The sequence below is a fragment of the Pangasianodon hypophthalmus genome, chromosome 29 (genome assembly GCF_027358585.1).
Source record: "Pangasianodon hypophthalmus isolate fPanHyp1 chromosome 29, fPanHyp1.pri, whole genome shotgun sequence".
NCBI classification, from domain to species: domain Eukaryota; kingdom Metazoa; phylum Chordata; class Actinopteri; order Siluriformes; family Pangasiidae; genus Pangasianodon; species Pangasianodon hypophthalmus.
Window position 1 is genome coordinate 14,171,765 of NC_069738.1, and position 17,970 is coordinate 14,189,734.

General features: G+C 40.2%; 2 protein-coding genes across 5 annotated transcripts in view; both read right to left on the reverse strand.

Moving 5' to 3' along the window:
* Positions 1-3,879: 3,879 nt before the first annotated feature.
* On the reverse strand, positions 3,880-12,353 carry hax1 (HCLS1 associated protein X-1). Its single transcript, XM_026928604.3, has 7 exons — positions 12,165-12,353; positions 10,985-11,202; positions 8,558-8,775; positions 8,287-8,347; positions 5,609-5,730; positions 4,530-4,650; positions 3,880-4,240 (listed from the first exon to the last, which is right to left on the reverse strand). The coding sequence occupies exons 1-7, from the start codon at positions 12,233-12,235 to the stop codon at positions 4,164-4,166; spliced, it is 888 nt and encodes a 295-aa protein (XP_026784405.1). The 5' UTR covers positions 12,236-12,353; the 3' UTR covers positions 3,880-4,163.
* Positions 12,354-14,871: 2,518 nt separating this feature from the next.
* The window catches only part of ubap2l (ubiquitin associated protein 2-like), a 35,990-nt gene continuing 32,891 nt past the window's right edge, over positions 14,872-17,970 (reverse strand). For all 4 annotated transcript variants that reach the window (XM_053231227.1, XM_053231228.1, XM_053231229.1 and 1 more), the window contains 3 exons: positions 17,599-17,666; positions 17,266-17,463; positions 14,872-16,216 (listed from right to left, as the gene is read on the reverse strand). In XM_053231227.1, coding sequence (XP_053087202.1) covers positions 16,121-16,216; positions 17,266-17,463; positions 17,599-17,666 — 362 coding nt within the window. In that variant the 3' untranslated portion in view covers positions 14,872-16,120. The remainder of the gene's footprint in view (positions 16,217-17,265; positions 17,464-17,598; positions 17,667-17,970) is intronic.

Here is a 17,970-nt window from a genome sequence, read left to right on the forward strand (position 1 = left end):
TAGTACAGAGGGGAAAAAACTGTAAATGGAGTAACTGCAGAACATTTCAGTCATAAACGTAGAGACAGAAGGTCATTTCATGTGTACAATGATTGTTCCGAGACACGATCATTCAGACTAAAGTTTTATAGACTGCATATAGCTGTAGATGATCTACACAACCAGTGATAAGATTGGAAACATGATTAGTAGTGTCATGACCCAGACAGTTACTAAAGGCACAATGGCTGCACTAACAAAACACAACTTTCAAATGTCATTTTGTATATACGTATATAAAGGCATCAGAGAGCCTACAACTGCATGTCATTATGAAACTGTGATATTTTGGTACATAAATCCATTAAATTCCATCTCAAATCACTCTGTTTCCCAAGAAGCTTTGTGCTTTTAAAGTATCTCTAACATAATGCACTTACACAGATGTTCCCTAACCACACAAATGCGAGCGCTACAGGTTCTATCCACAAGCTGACTTACATTCAGTAAATTCATTTAAATTGCTGTAAACTTGTTATTTAAATAAATTGCTATAAATGAGACATCAAGCACATTTGTTTTCTTACAAAATTTCTGACAGAAATACGAAAAAATATTCCCAGAAAACAGCAGTTTAAAGAAGAAACGCAGAAATACTCTTTACTACTCGCCTTCAGTTCCAACCAGGACAAGCTTCTGTCTCAGACTCAGCTCAAGTTCATTCTGGATGTTCTCTTCTACTTTTTCTAACATAGGAGTTATGTGTAAATCATCGGTTTTACACATTCCTTTCTGAGGCTCTGATAAATGCCACTGGATAACAATGAGGTGGAGGATGGAGCTGATGACCATGCCCACCATGGGGGCAACAACACAAAACCAACACCAGCAGCTGTAACACATGTGACTGAGGAAATCATCATAATCAGAAAATCATATGAAAAAAGAATCAACAAAGTGCAATAAACATCAAGACCTCATCAAGTAAGTTAAATAATTAATTTAAAAGTGATGAGATGCAAACCCTGAATTTAACAGAATAAACTTTATTCGCAAAGATTCAGACTTCCCAGAATTCCCATAGTGCATCCTGATGCCATCTCTTCCCCAGGTAAGCGACACACACACACACACGGCTGTCCACACGATGTAAGAGAAAACATGATTCATCAGACCAGGCCACCTTCTTCTCTTGCTCCATGGTCCAGTTCTGACGCTCACGTGCCCACTGTAGGCGTTTTCAGCAGTAGACAGGGTCAGCGTAGGCACTCTGTGATGCGTTCTGACACCTTTCTATCAGAGCCAGCATTAACTTTTTCAGCAATTTGTGCTACAGTAGCTCTTCTGTGGGATTGGACCAGACAGGCTGGCCTTCACTTCCTGGTCTTGGACGCCCATGACCCTTTCGCTGGTTAACCTGTTGAACTTCTTTCGACGACTTTTGGTAGGTACTAACCACTGCATACCGGGAACACCCCACAAGACCTGCCGTTTTGGAGATGCTCTGACCCAGTCGTCTAGCCATCACAAAAGTCTCTCAGATCCTTACACTTGCCCATTTTTCCTGTTTCCAACACATCAACTTCGAGAACTGACTGTTCGCTTGCTGCCTAATATATCTCAACCCTTGACAGGTGCCATTGTAAAGAGATAATCAGTGTTATTCACTTCACCTGGCAGTGGTTTTAATGTTATGGCTGATCGGTGTATACTAGATGAAACACTGATAGAAGTATATTTAATCATCTGTATTTTTTCTGATTTGTTAAACTACTTAATGCCAACAATGATTCTCTAACTGTGATATTCTGAATAAAAAATTATATTGGGTTACATGGTTATATTAGCCCAAATTTTTCATAATGTTTCTTCCATAATCCGGCTAAGGATATGAAGAGGCATCTACATGGAAAGCACAAGGGCCACCTACAGGATGTAACAAGGATAACAGTGCAGAGGTGTTAAACTACTCCGTATTCACTATACAGTGCATTAGGTAGTTCAGAATTTAGTTTTTAAAATCTAGAGGTTTAGTGTAGAACATTTAGCGCACTCAGGAAACCTAATCATTCACTTCAGTGTGTTAGTGTGTATGTAGGTGATGCAGCCATAATGCATGTTGCAGTTTGTAAAGAAATATGCTCTCTCAGAAGAGGTCATTTGTATTTCAACAAATAAGAACTTTCCAAGAGTTTGAGCAGTTGACTTTGTAGCTCTGCACTGAGTCTCTGCATGGTCTGCTGAACTCAGCACTTTGTCTGGTAACATAAACCCAAAAATCTGCTGTTTTTCAACCTGTAACAACAGGGTTATGTGTAATGTCATAATAATACCATGACAGTTATGTAGGCTATACTGTCTCTGCCTTTAAAGTAAACATATATCATATATATATGATTTTTAATTAAAAAAAATCTGACAAAAAACTGACTGAGTTGCTGAGCTACAATCAATAAAAATCTGTTATTTGATTAGTGAAGTGAAGTGACTTGTGGCCAAGTATGGTGACCCATACTAGGAATTTGTGCTCTGCATTTAACCCATCCGAGTGCACACACACAGTAGTGAACACACACACACACATACACACACACACACCGTGAACACACACCCGGAGCAGTGGGCAGCCTTTTTTGCTGCGGCGCCCGGGGAGCAGTTGGGGGTTCGGTGCCTTGCTCAAGGGTCTCACCTCAGTCTTGGTATTGAGGGTGGAAGAGAGCGCTGGTCATTCACTCCCCCCACCTACAATCCCTGCCGGACCTGAGACTCGAACCCACAACCTTCAGATTAGATTAGAGTGATATGTGAAGGCAGCATCAGAAATGATTAAACTGTTAATGACACAACACTTAACACCTGTTGGAATAAGCCTTTATAAATGTTTAAGCAGGTGTATGTCAGTTAAGGGGTTATGTAGGGGTCATACAGCCTTGTGAACACTGCACTTGGGTAAGCAGTTAGCATGAATGAAGAATGTAGGTGTCTGATTGCTACTTGACAGGTTCTGGTACCATTTATTATCTGCACAAACTTTGCTATTATAATGTACTTGGCAGTTAGCTGGTTAAAATCAACACTTATGTACACTGTATGGCCAAAAGTATGCACACCCCTGACCATCACACCCATATGTGCTTGTTGAACATCTCTTTCCAAAACCATGAGCATTAATATGGAGCTGGTTCCTCCTTTGCTGTTATAATAAGCTCCACTCTTCTGGGAAGCTTTCCCCTAGATGTTGGAGCGTGGCTGTGGGGATTTGTGTTCATTCAGCTACAAGAGCATTAGTGAGGTCAGGCGCTGATGTTGGGATGTCGAGGAGGTCTGGGGTTCAGTCGGTGTTCCAGTTCATCCCGAAGGTGTTCAGTGGGGTTGAGGTCAGGGCTCTGTGCAGGACACTCGAGTTCTTCCACTCCAACCTTCACACACCATGTCTTCATGGAGCTCGCTTTGTGCACAGGGGCATTGTCATGCTGGAACAGGTTTGGGCCTCTTAATGAAGGGAAATTGTAATGATACAGCATACAGGGACATTCTATACAATTGTGTGCTTCAAACTTTGTGGCAACAGTTTGGGAAAGAGCCACACATGGATGTGATGGTCAGGGGTGCGCATACTTTTGGTCATATAGCGTATATACTGGTGTTTTGATGTGAGTGCCGTGGATGTAGCTTACTAAAGCACTGCTGCACCTTGATACCCAATACACAGTGAGTGTGTGTGCCTTTACAGGGAGGCAGAGAGCTTGTACATGATTAATAAACCTAAAACAGACATGGAGTTTTTACAGTTCTTCCAATGCAGCTGATTATGCTTACACTTTAACTATATAACCTCATAGCGCTAGTGCAAAAATAAATAACCAGCCATGAAAATGAAAGGGGAAAATTGAGCAAATGTCATTTTTAGTTGCTTTAATATTCATTTGTAAAACTTCTCAGGACAGTAAACAGCATGTCCCCTGCAAGAACATTCATAAAGTATAGTATATTTATATACTTTTTATGTTTATATACATTCCAAATCAAAAGACTTTAAAGTATTTAAAAGATTAATAAATGTCAGTAAGCAGTTCTGAAAAAAAGAAGCAAAATGAGGATAAATAGTGCTGAAGCAGTGTGTAATGGTCAGTGTCTTTATTCCTGTGTCTCATCCTCAGAAGCACTTCTAGTCTTCTCACTTTTCACCTTCTGAAGCCACCAAAGAACTTGGAGAACATGGAGAACTCATCCTGCATGTCAGAGAAAGGCCCGGGACCACCTGAGAACATGAAGCGCAATTTAAAACCTGAATAATTATTATAGCATATGAAATGTTTCATAGCTAGGAGACATTACTCATCTTTAAAAAGACAACACTAAAGTGCTAATTTTATTACAAACAGTGATTATTAAATAGTTATATAATTAAATATTATTTAACATTATTCTTGGTTCATGCAGCTTGTGAAGTTTCTACAGCCTTTCTACAATTGCTCCTTACTGAGAGCATTATGTTCTCGTTTGTTTGGATGGATGCAGGTTCAGAGCGTCAGGGTGAGAGAGCTGACCTAGTGTGGGAGAAGCAGGCTCATCATGTGGACCTTCCTGACCACCAGGGCCTCCTGAGCGGATCACGGTAGTCTCTTCATTACCCTGTCCATCCCTGACTGTACGTCTCTCTTCTACTGTCTGTACATGCGTGCACACACACACACACACACACACACACACACACACACACACACACACACACACACACCATATAAAGGAATATGATTTAATGCATATCCATGGTACGTCTCATGGAATTCCTGAAATGCACTCAAAGTTCATTGACAATTACGTAAAGCATAACACACTCCAGACCGTGCGGTTTTACAAAAATAATCTGTTACCACTTTGAAGTGATTTACGTAATTACAATGCTTAATTTATTAATGAACGACACGTCCCACAGTTTAACGGTTTATAGTTAGATTTAATGGTGTCTGCCTGCCTGCCTGCCTGTCTGCCTGCCTGTCTGCCTGCCTGTCTGCCTGCCTGTCTGTCTGCGTGTCTGTCTGCCTGTCTGTCTGCCTGTCTGTCTGCCTGTCTGTCTGCCTGTCTGTCTGTCTGCCTGTCTGCCTGCCTGTCGCTTGTCAGTTTACCAAGAAACCAGAAAGTGTAAACTGAAGACTTTCTGGGAAACTTTACAAAAGCACTGACAGCTGAGACTCCTTCTATAAATGTTAAATAAATGTCTCCTAATAAAAACAAACCCACCACATCAACAATTATACATTTTTTCTTTGTTAAACAACAGTTTTCATTCCTGTCCCTGTGTACGTGCTGTTACTATAGAAACAATAACGTATTAGAACGAGTGCATTAATATAAACCTGTCATTCATGTTACAGCCAGAACTACTAGCTGAGCCGTGCCATGCGTTTATACAAAAATAATGCAAACCTTCTGACCAATCAGATTCGAGAATTAAACTGCACTGTGGTGGCAACACAATGTGTGGCCGGCTTCACATGTCTCACAGGAAGGCCGTGTTAGCCCTCACGCTCTCCAGTTGGTGGGTGCTGTATGACTGAAGAGAGCTAGCTAGTGGGAGGAAACTGGCAAATGGACAAACTGGGAGAAGAGTTTCAGGATCACTCACCCCATCAGGCTTAACCACTTTGGTAACTGTTACAGACTGAAAGAAGGATCGTGTTTTTGGCTGTGAGGGAGCTGGCGTTAAGATTTGGTCCAGTCCCCCTGAAGACACCTGAGAATCTAGATCTGGGGAAAAAAAAAAAAAAAAAAGTCAGAAAAAAAACTAAGGAGGAAAAAAAGAGAGGCTCCGTTCCAAATATATTTATCTATTTTCATTTGTTACCTTTTAATCTCACTTTTAACCTCACTTATCGTTTAGTTCAAAGTCCATTACACAGAGCAGAAGAAGATTTGAGACAGGGTATAGCAAGAAACAAACCCACATCATCTGTAAACGTCATGTGAGGCATCCATGGTGTTGTTTTGCAATCACTGAACAAGTGCATACTCGTGAAGTACACTACACACAAACCCAAATCTTCAACAGTATTTGTGCAACCTGTCTCTACAAAGGCTAGAATTATAAAACTTTCTGTCATAAAGAGGCCTTTATGCACATGCTGCGTAATTCATAACTCACAGTGGAAAAAAGAATGCACACTACACCAACAAGTTGCACAGGGACTGTAAAAAGAAAGTCTGGTCTTGTAATGGTGCGTCACAACATGGCTTTGTTTTTTCATGTTAAAAAATAGCTGAAGAATAATTTAACTTACTTATGGCCTTCAGATCAAATGTCTGTTAACTAGCATGTTATCATTTTGACATTTTCCTGATTTTGTTTCAATAACTAACACTCCAGCACAGCACATGAGATGTAGGTTTTTGTCATCCGATAGTGTGTGACGTAGTGAGGCAAAGAATGCTGCTTTTCCAGTAATGTTGCACTGGTACCTGAGTGTGTGTGTGTGTGTGTATATATATATACAAAAGGTAGTTCAGCCAAGATGAGAATGTTGCTGTTTGAGCTAAGGCCTTATTTGAGTAAGATTAGACAAACTGCAAAACCTATTTGAAAGCTTATTTGATTATAAGATTAAAACGAAATGCTTGTGTGATGTTCATCACTTAGTTCAAACAGGCTTAAGAAAATCTTAATTTGTAAACTCGTAAAAACCAAACAGAACACCGAACAGTAAACACAGCAGCACTTCTTATCTTTAAATGAGTTATCAAAATGTGACTGAAGTGGAAACTCTCAGCTTTAATTCAAGGGGATTAACAAAAATATTGCATTAACTGTTTAGGAATTACAGCCATTTTTTTACAGAGTCCCTCCATTTTCACAGACTCAAAAGTAATTGGACAAACTAACAATCATAAATATTAGGATTATTTTTTAATACTTGGATGCAAATCTTTTGCAACGACTGCCTGAAGTCTGGAGCCCACGGACATCACCAAATGCTGAGTTTCCTCCCTTGAGATGCTTTGCCAGGCCTTTACTGCAGCTGCCTTCAGTTGCTGCCTGTTTGTGGGTCTATTTGCCTTCAGTTTTGTTTTCAGTAAGTGAAAAGCAGCTCAATTGAGTTGAGGTCAGGTGACTCAGTCGGCCATTTAAGAACATTGCATTTCTTTGCCTTAAGAAGTTCTTGGGTTGCTTTTGCAGTATGTTTTGAGTCATTATCCATGTGTACTGTGAAGCTATACACTTCAGAATTCATCCTGCTACTTCTATCAGCAGTCACATCATCAATAAACCCCAGTGACCCAGTTCCACTGGCAGCCATACATGCCCATGCCATAACACTTCCTCCACATGTTTGATAGATGATGTGGTATGCCTTGGATCATGAGCCCTTCCTTTCCTTCTCCATACTCTTCTCTTTATCCATACTCTTCTCCATACTCTTCTTTTCATCATTCTGGTACAAATTAATCTTGCATCAGAACTGGTCAGGTTTTTTCTCTTGATTGTAGACTTTGACAATGATACTCCTACCTCGGCCAGAGTGTTCTTGACTTGGCTAGATGTTGTGAAGGGGTTTTTCTGCACCAAGGAAAGAATTCTGTGATCATCCACTTTAGTTGTTTTCTGTGGTCTTCCAGGCCTTTTGGTGTTTCTGAGATTGCCAGTGCATTCCTTCTTTTTAAGAATATACCAAATTGTTGATTTGGCCACTGCTAAAGTTTCTGCTATCTCTCTGATGGGTCTGTTTTGTTTTTTCAGCCTAATAATGGCTTCCCTTATTTGCACTGACACCTCTTTGTACCGCATAGTGAGAGTTCCCATGAACAGCTACCAAATGTAAATTCAACACTTGGAATCAACTCCAGACCTTTTATCTCCTTAATATGTCATGAAATAATGAGGAAACAGGCCACAGCTGGCCATGAAACTGCTTAATAGTCAATTGTCCAATTACTCTTGAGCTTGGGAAAATGGAGGGACTCTGTAAAAATGGCTGTAATTCCTAAATGATGAATGAAATATTTTTTAAACCCCTTGAATTAAAGCTGAAAGTCTACAATTCAATCACATCTTGATTACTTCATTTCAAATCCATTCTGGTGGTGTACAGAGGCAAAATTACGAAAATATTAGGAAAACATATATCACTCATCACACTTAGCTAGTTTATTGGTAACAAAAGACAAACTTGCAGGGCGTCCAGAGATCGGAAATGCGTTCTGACTGTAAAAAGTAAGTTGAATGCAGTCTACTGTATGTCTTCAGAGATTTAAGAGATACGGAGACAAACATTCTAATCAGATCATGAGCCATGTGTGGAAATGACTCACCTCCATCCTCTTTTTTTTCGTCCTCCCTTTGTCTTGGTCCATCACTCCAAATGTCCTTAAACTGAAATAATTAAAAAAAAACTTTCATAAACATTAAAATTCTTCCTTTAAAATCTGTTACAGAACGTTACAACACTTTTATTGTGATGCAAATCATATTAGTAGAATTTACGTTGATATCTTCACCAACAGGACCTCCTTATTCACCTTGTACTTGGGAAATGTTGCTTTTGACTTAAAATGAATTAAAATTTGAATGTACGTGTCTCACCCTGGAGAATGGTGTCCTGTGATGGAAAGGGCTCCTGGGTACACTTGGGCCACCAGGTGATGAAGGATCCACGTCTCTAGGTGCTACAGAAGGGGAATTAGAGGCAGAATCGTCTGGGTTCTTCAACATGAAGTCTCTGAGAGAGTTCCTACTTCTTCCTCCTCTCCTGTTGCTGTCCTCTGGTTTCTCCTGAGGTGGAGCCTCAATACTGGGCAAATCTGAGAAAAAGAAGAAAACATTACAGCAAGCCAAAGATGATCAGTGATGAGGAAAAACGGCTTCATTCTGTATGTGTCAAGGTTTTTTTTTTCCCCATAATGTTGCAGTATTATGTGGGATAAAACTTCACATTTTCTGAGGTTTCAAATTAAATAAAAAGCCACAAATTATTATTAGTAGTCATAGAAATAGTGTTTTGATTATTCAAAGCCAACTTCCATTCTCAAAAGTAACACCATGACTGAAGTATTACCACATACCATTTTTGTCCACATGATTAGTAAAAGTTAATTAGTCCTCTGCCAATAGTGAAGCTGAGACAAGAACACACAAAAATATGTCCACTGATCAAGACACATGTTAATACTACATGTGCCAAGTATTTTCATTTCTGATCATCAGATCTGCAGATCTGTCCTCCTTAGACAGGTGTTTATGAAATTCTGGAGCTGTGCTGAGAGCAAAGTTGAATTCCACTCACAGTGGCTTGCAAAAGTATTCAACCCCCCTGGAATTTATCAGACATGTCAAAATAACAAATAATAAATACACATATTCATTTTTTTCAAGGATAAATTTAATTATTGGTCAAAAAGTAAAAATGCTGCTTGCATAAGTATTCAACCCCCAGGTTCCAGAAGCTCCAGATGAAAGGTTTTGTCTTAACGAGGACACGATTGACTTACAACTGGCCTTCGTCTGTGAAATATTAAAACAGCTCCCATTTTCTGAACAAAAACCACCTCAGGTGAACTGTGAAGACTGTGTAAAATTATATCTAAGAGGTTGGACATCCCAGTACGCACTGTTGGATCGATAGTGAGGATGTGGAAGCTGCATCGCACCACCCAAGCACTACCTAGATACTACCTCAAGCCCTACCTCAAAACACAGAGCAAAAACAAGACAGAGACTAATGAGGGAAGCCACAGTAAGGCCAACAGTCATTCTGAAGGAGTTGCAGAGTACAGTGGCTGAGAGTGGAGTGAAGGTGCACCAGACAACTATTTCAAGAGCTCTACATAACTGAGGACTGTATGGGAGGGTGGCTAGAAAGAAACCATTGCTCAGGAAGAGCCATATGAAAGCATGAGAGTGACCCAGTGAAGATGTGTTTGTTTGGGAGATACTGTATTTGCGCAAGTTTCAAAACGCTATGTGTGGTGCAAACCTAACACAGGCCATAGCTCAGTTAGCACCAGTGAAAATGGTGGCGGCATCCTGCTCTGGGAACACTGTTCATCCTCAGAACCTGGGCTTCTTGTCAAAATTGTAGGAAGAATAGATGGAGCAAAATACAGTGGGATACTACAAGAGACCCTGCTTCAGTCTGCTAAAAAAAAAAAAGTCCAGCTTAGGAGAAACTTTACCTTTTAGCAGGACAATGGCACCAAACACAAGGCCAAAGCAATGCAGAAGTGATCAAAAACAAAAAAGGTTCTACAGTGGCCAAGTCAAAGTCCAGATCTGAATCTCATTCTGAATCTCTCAGGATCTGTGGCACTGTTTAAAAATTCCAGTCAACAAACAACATCTAACCAACCTGAAGAACCTGGAGCATAAAGGAAGAATGGGTGAAAATCAGTCTCAAACAGTGTGCAGAGCAGGTAGGAACTGACCCCAACACACTTAAAGCTGTTACTGAAGCAAAAGGAGGTTTTACCAAGTTCTAATCTGAAAGAATACTTATGCAAGCAGCATTTCTCAGTTAATTTTTTTTTATATCTGCCTAACAAATAATGAATTTACTTAAAAAGCATATTGGTTTGCAGTAAAAATACTGGCTGGAGCAAGCTAAGTGTCATTTGTAATCCAGATGAATCTGATGACTTTTAAGGGGGTTGAACATTTTTGCAAGCCACTGTACCTCTGAAGTGGGAAGTTGGAACTCGAACTGCATCACTTTGGAAGTTGGAAATGACAAATTATGACCTTTATTCGTGAGAATAGTGTGTAGTGGTATGACGAGGGAAAAACCACTCGACCACCCTTAGCAGAATGCAGCCAGTGACCCGAAAAATGGTCAAACAGCAGTGTGTGTGTCAGACTCTAAAGATAACTGTTAAACAGATTTTAGATGCAGACCTGATTTTGGGTTTAGAAGTTCATACTGACAGTCATGATAAGTGATTACCTGGGTTGGATTTTTAAAAAAAACAGTCTATAAAGAATACAACAGTATGTAAGAGCTGAAGAGATGAAGCGTACCACGACCGAAGTGGCCTAAACCAGCAAATATGTCCTCCATGTCCCGGAATATTTGGCCAAACATTTGTGGCTCCTGGATGCGCATTCCATTTGGCCCAAAACTGAAACCAAATCTGAACACATCGTCAAACCTGTCCATGGAATCGTGATGAAATCTATCCTCCACTTCATCATCATCATCATCATCATCATGGGTCAACCCATCAAAGAAGGGATCCCTGCAAAAAGAAGCTCAAAGTTACCCTTTAAATAAACAATAAATAAACCTAGCGTTTGCTGTAATGCTTTAAAAAACATGCAGTGACTGAAAACCAGCTGTTAGTAATAACTAGCTCTGAGAAGAGGAATTCATGCATTCAGGCTACACTATGTGGCCAAAAGTAAGTGGACCCCTGACCATTACACCCATACATGCCCTTTCCAAAACCATAGGCATTAATATGGAGTTGGTCTGATATCAGAGTGAGAAGGATCTCACTCTGTGTTCAAAAATATCCCAAAGATCAGTGGGATAATTCAGCTCGCTTTGTGCACAGGGGCATTGTCATGCTGGAACAGGTTTGGGCCTCTTAGTTCCAGTGAAGGGAAATTGTAATGCTACAGCATACAGAGACATTCTGTACAATTGTGTGCTTTCAACTTTGTAGCAACAGTTTGGGCAAGAACCACATATGGGGCTAATGGTCAGGGGTGCACATACTTTTGGACATATGGTGTATAAAGTGGATACTTCCATGTTCATCTTTTGTTAGCAACAAGCTGTTAGCACTAACTGTATAGTCAGTGTTATAGACTTAATAAGTGAATAAGTAAAGCTAATGCCTGTATATACAGTGAAACTCATTTATAGGTCAGAAGTGCTGATGTGTTTACTGTTCATACTGTGAGCCGCCATGTTGATTCGACGTCACTTGCTGAACTCTGAGTTGAGCACTTTAGTCGAATGCAGTAAAATGACTCGGGTAAGGAAGAGTTTGTTAGTTTAGTTATTTAGTTTGTTATTATTCTAACTCTGAGGTTAAAGAACACGAACAGTTTCATCTTGAAATCCAGTCAGCAGTCAGAGGAATGCGCATTTTCCTGTTTAGAGTCTGATGAAATACAGCTGGTTGGAAATGAAAGCTTTAATAGTGGACTCCTTTCTGCATGGACCTGTCTACAAGCTGAAAAAAGCACTCACCTCCGGTCACCGCCAGGGTAGCGGCCTCCTGGCACCCCAAAAAACCCGCGGAAAAGATCAAATACACTCATTTATTGTTAAAAGGTTGTGAACTGTCATCGAACAGCCATAAGATGCAATACGGCAAGTCACGTCACGTGATCGCGGTGATGACGACGTAGAGGAACCGACTATCCAGCGGCCTAGCGTAGGGGGAGTTCGGCTGGAAAGCCTCTTTTGGACTCCAAATTAAACCTTATATGCAATTAAGTTGAGAGATAAGTACAGTGAATTAGTTGCTATTAAACAGGTCGAAACACTAAACTTTCCATCCATACAAGCATACAACAGGATGTATAATCCACACGGTACAGTCTGCCCCCTGCTACTCGGTCTCTCAGCCCAACAAATCAACATGGCGGCTCACAGCATCAACAGTAAACACAGCAGCTGTATATACTGTTTATACTGTATTTATACTGTATATACACGAGTTAGCTTTAGATCAGTCAATATAAGGACATATTCACTCTTTACATGTATAACACTGAGTACACTTCACTGTTCTGAGGAGGAAAATATACATCACTCATCACAGTTAGCTGCTAGCTTGTTGCTAACAAAAACACAAACATGGAGGCGTCCATGTTTCTTCCTCCACTCTGTAGCTCGAAAATGATGTAATTCCGAGTAAGTCGGTGTAAATTCAGATGTAAGTCGAGTGCAACATAAATTAAATAAAATCTGCGCCACAGAAAGTGGCACTGCCAAAATAATCGAATTTGTCAGAAAACTGTGCACGTGCCCACTTAATAAAAATAATCAATATCCAATATTCTGAAATAATGACTCGTGTATAAAAGTGATGTCCTTGTCCCAGCAAAACCGAGAATACAACACAGACAGACACCTCCCTCCCTCAGCTGGTGTCTGATTAAAACCCTGCAGGACTGCTCATCCCTGTGCAGAGACTCAGTGCACAACACAGCAACAGCTGCTTCACACTCCTGCATGCAGGGGCGAGGCTAGAAATCTAATGGCCCCTTATTTACTCCCTTAGTATTAAAACCACACTGAGCTGTTCTCATTATTAATCATAAATATCTTTACATAATGGCACACACATCACGCTGCATCACTTTAAATGTAGGCCAAATACCCAGTGGCTAGCACAGTGCAACCACATCTGATCCAACTTCCACATGGACAACAGTTCTGTGATATTAGGATCTCCACATTCTTCAGTTTGAATAGCTGAAAAATGCTCTCGCTTTTCTGTTCATGAAGTGCAACAGTGTTAAATGACTGATATTACATATATACACTGTAAAGCCAAAAGTATATGAACATGTGACCATCACACCTATATGAGCTCATTGGATATTTCATTCCAAAACAACATGCATTAATATAGATTTCTTCCCCTTTGCTGTTATAATGAGCTCCACTCTTCTGGGAAGCTTTCCACTAGATGTTGGAGCGTGGCTGTGGGGATTTGTGTTCATTCATTCATTAGTGAGGTCAGGCGCTGATGTTGGGATGTCGAGGAGGTCTGGGGTTCAGTCGGTGTTCCAGTTCATCCCAAAGGTGTTCAGTGGGGTTGAGGTCAGGGCTCTGTGCAGGACACTCCAGTTCTTCCACTCCAACCTTCACACACCATGTCTTCATGGAGCTCGCTTTGTGCACAGGGGCATTGTCATGCTGGAACAGGTTTCAGCCTCTTAGTTCCAGTGAAGAGAAATTGTAACACTACAGCACACAGAGACACTCTATACAATTGTGTGCTTTGTGGCAACATGACCATAAAATCAGTCTATCTTCATACCAGCCTTTTCTCATAGACCACAGACTGCCAGGATTTCCACAAGTCCCACTCATCCTGCAGCATTCCATGTTTAATGTAATTTATTTTATATCAAAAGAGCCAACATTTGCTGAAGTAATTATATTTAACACAAATGTTCCGAGTCCTTAATAACTTATTTCTATATTCTGTTTAATAATTCAGTAATTATTTAATAATATCTTGAGATAAGCAAGACCCTCACCGACCTCTACATTTATAACCTAATCTGCTTATATATATATATATATATATATAATTAATAATAATAAGTCTCAGAGTTATGAGTTTACATTGGGAAATGTAAAAAGTGTAATCGCTTTGATTTATCAGCATCATCCAAATCATTCTCTAGTAAAAGTCACTTGCAGCATTTAAAGACGAGCCTCATCCATTTTGTTTCGGCACAAAGTTTTCCAAAAATGTGATCAAAGCCTGACTTACATTCACTGTGAGGAAATGGCACTTAACTAGAAGGATTTTAGACAAACTTTTCACCACAGCATTTATTAAATGGGCTCCTTACCCCACATGGCTTTCGCAGGCCAGCAGCCAAGCGAAAAGTAAAAAAAAATAAAGATTTACACACCGTTTTAATGAAATATACTTATATACATTTAATATATTTATATATGGTAATATATTTATATATAGTTTCTTAAAGAAGAGGGGTCAAATGATTATAGGCAGAAAAACTCAATTCTGACCCCAAATTTTTTTTTCTCTATTTCTAGCTGATTTTCAGCCAGAATTCAGCCTCAGCAACATCTGACTGGTTTTCCAAGACCTCCACACATCCCTCAGCTGACGTTCCATTATCCTTCAGTTTTCCAGTTTAGTTAAACACACACAAAATGAAAGACAGAAGGCACAGGACATCCAAAATTGTTTTCTTAAAAAAGACATTCACATCCAAAATGATGAAAATGTCTTTTTCTTGTTTATTTACTTAATATTTATATTTATATATATTACAAAATAAAAAAAAAATATGAAACAAACGTTAGGTCTATGTGTAAAGGATTCAGGAGGGGGAAAGCCATCGAACAAACGTGGACTACAGTACTTGTGTTTTTATATATATGTATATGTATGTACAGGACAAATTTATCCATTAATTTTTTTTTTTTTAAAACGCACAGTACAAAAAGAAAGAGCCACTGACAAAAAAAAAAAAAAAAAAAAAAAAAAAAAAAACTGATAATACAAATCTATCCATTCATACTTCTCTAATCAACAGAAAATCAATAAAATATGGGAAAGGGAGCAGAACATTGCCACATATGATGTTTGAGGAGGAAATGGTGTGGGGTACACACTTGCACATACAAGGTGATGTAAGTATACGCCAACCTCTCCAATAAGAGCAAACAGACAGCGATGCCTCAAAGGTCGTGCCAAGGTAAGCGTAAACAACCCCTCCTTCCTTGGGGGAAAAAGAGGGAAAAAAAAAAAAAAAAACCTTATGCTTAATATAAAGAACATGGATATGCACGTGAACAGCGTCCTCTTCATTTGCCAAGCCTGTACAATAATTTGGGGATGACTGAAGGGGTTCAAACAAAATGGAGTCCATTTATACCCTTATTACAGACTCACATTTAAGCAGGAGAAACAAAGGGTTTCTAGAAAACTCACATTCCCACACACCTGGAACATCTGTCATATCTTTGTGCCCTCGTGTATAACCTTTGATACATATTTCTTGGGTTAAATCAAGCAGGGTGCAACTAGGGGCAGGAGACTCCCCGCCAAACCATAATCCCAACTTCTCTTCCACCAGTTACAAAAACACTCCTTTAGAAAATAGCTCTATGTTACATACATAATAACAGAATGAAAGAAGAGGCGATGGGTATTATTACTTAAACTCAATAAAACTGCAAACACTCGATGCTTGGCTGGGAGTTTCCCCTTCAACACTCCTTCCCCAGTCGTCACCCCTCGCAAACACACACACACTGCTACCGCTTTAGTAGAGTACCACCATGGGCATGGAGGAGTACTGTAGGGCGATTGGACAGGGAGAAGCGAAAGAATGGCGCCGCAGATGATTTAGGGTGGAAGAGAAGGGTCCCCTAATTTCAGCCTTTTTTTTTTTTTTTTTTTTTCACCAGATTGGAAACTAGGGCAATTAATTGCCTCCCCAGTTGTAGCTGTTGTAAGTAGATTTGTTGATCTGGGACTTCTGTTGAATGGAAGCGTTCTGACTTCGCTGTCCGGAGCCAGTCTGAGGAAAAAAGGAACAACAGACGGTCAAAACGAGCATGATCACAGGTTTTCAGCACTATAGCAGGGAAATCTCTCTTGTATAAGATGTGCTTTATAAAGTCCTGCACAGGTTAGTGTTTTCCCTGTTCCTAACACCCCCACTTCAACTGTCAGGGCTGTTAGTTAGCCAGTTAGCTGAATGAGGAGTGTTAGAGCAGGGAATTCACTACAACGTGCAAGGCAGGGCCGGGAACCCGTAGGATAAGAAATACACATCAGCTCAAAATGTCACATCTGTATGAGAGTTGTCTTTTGTGTTATGAGTCAACAGCCAAGGCACTTCACATCTGTCTAACTGAGCAATCCGCAAAATAATGGCATGTAAAAGAACTGCTTTAGGGTACAGGTAGTGACGAGAGATTTACAGCTACACTATACGGCCAAACGTTTGCAGACAGCTGACCATCACTAATAGCTAATACGAAGCCTGGCCCATAACATGCAAAGCAAAAACAATTCTCACAGTGGTTAGTGTATTATTTAACATGTTTAACTACTTAGAATAAGATGCCGCTAATCTGCAAAACACAGCTAATACGAAGACTGCGAATCAAACAACCAATTTTCACTCTTTCACTTTATTAAAATATTAAACCTCATTTGAAAAGCATTTTATAAGCCAAATAAATTGTATACTGCAGTAATTAGTGTGTTGTAGGCTACCAGGCTTTCACATTGGAGCTAAAACACTCAGGATGGACGGCGCACATGCGCGCACACACACACACACACACACACACACACACACACACACACAGTAGTAGCACTTGCTACACAACCACAAGAGTGTGAATGCAGGATAATGGCATCAATGACACTTTTTTTTTTTTTTTTTTAGAGAAAATACTGAGAATGATTTTTGTTAGAATAAAGATCAGTAAATATTTTACATGTTAAAGATGAATGATTGTGTTTAATGTTTGGGTCGTCCAGTTGTTTTGTTGATATATACGTAATGAGTATGAACGGGATGATGGTGTAGTGATTGGGACGGTGGCTGGTGCTGACCTGGGCGTCCTGCTGTAGGTGGTGGTGCAGCATCTGCGAGTGGGGCTGCTGATGAGGAGCGAGGATGTGCATGAAGGGCGCGGGGGCGTAGGGCGCTGCAGCCGGGGGGTTGATGGGGCCGCCGCTGCCCAGTGCTGACGGCACACTGAACGAGGCGCCTGGTGCTGCCGCCGCGTGGTAACCCTGCTTCTCAAAGGACTACACACACACACACACACACACACACACACACACACACACACACACACACACACAGCAAAGCACAATAAAGAGACCGAATAATTCTCTCATATAAACTCTTATCCTATGAAGGCTTTTGGGGTCGACGCTCACCTGTGTCTTCGTGTAAACAGACCCTGAAATGTCAGGGACACCCGTGTTACTGGATGTAACAGAGACTCCTGATGGAAAGAGACACACAAACGTTACTCATCACACAGGAACATAACCAGCCAGTCCCCAAAAAAAAAAAAAAAAAAAAAAAAAAAAAAAACAACAAAAAAAAAAGTTTATAGAAAACAAATACAGCTCAGCATGAGAGAATGTATGACAAAGATTTAACTGTTGTAAAGGGGAAAAAGAGCAAGACACACGTAGGAAATAATGTTCAACTTATCCATAGCAGCTGCTTGTTTGGCACGTACAAGGATCTGGTGCCAGAGTCAGTAAGCACAGAGACCTGTTTACATTCCCAACTGACTTCAT

Bases quoted from the DNA above. Each gene is read 5' to 3' on its own strand.
- hax1 (XM_026928604.3), bottom strand. From the start codon at position 12,235: ATGAGTGTATTTGATCTTTTCCGCGGGTTTTTTGGGGTGCCAGGAGGC. The intron at 11,203-12,164 runs GTGAGTGCTTTT...TTCTTTTTGCAG, and splicing joins TACCCTGGCGGTGACCGGAG to GGATCCCTTCTTTGATGGGT. The intron at 8,348-8,557 runs GTGAGACACGTA...TAATTATTTCAG, and splicing joins ACAGGACACCATTCTCCAGG to TTTAAGGACATTTGGAGTGA.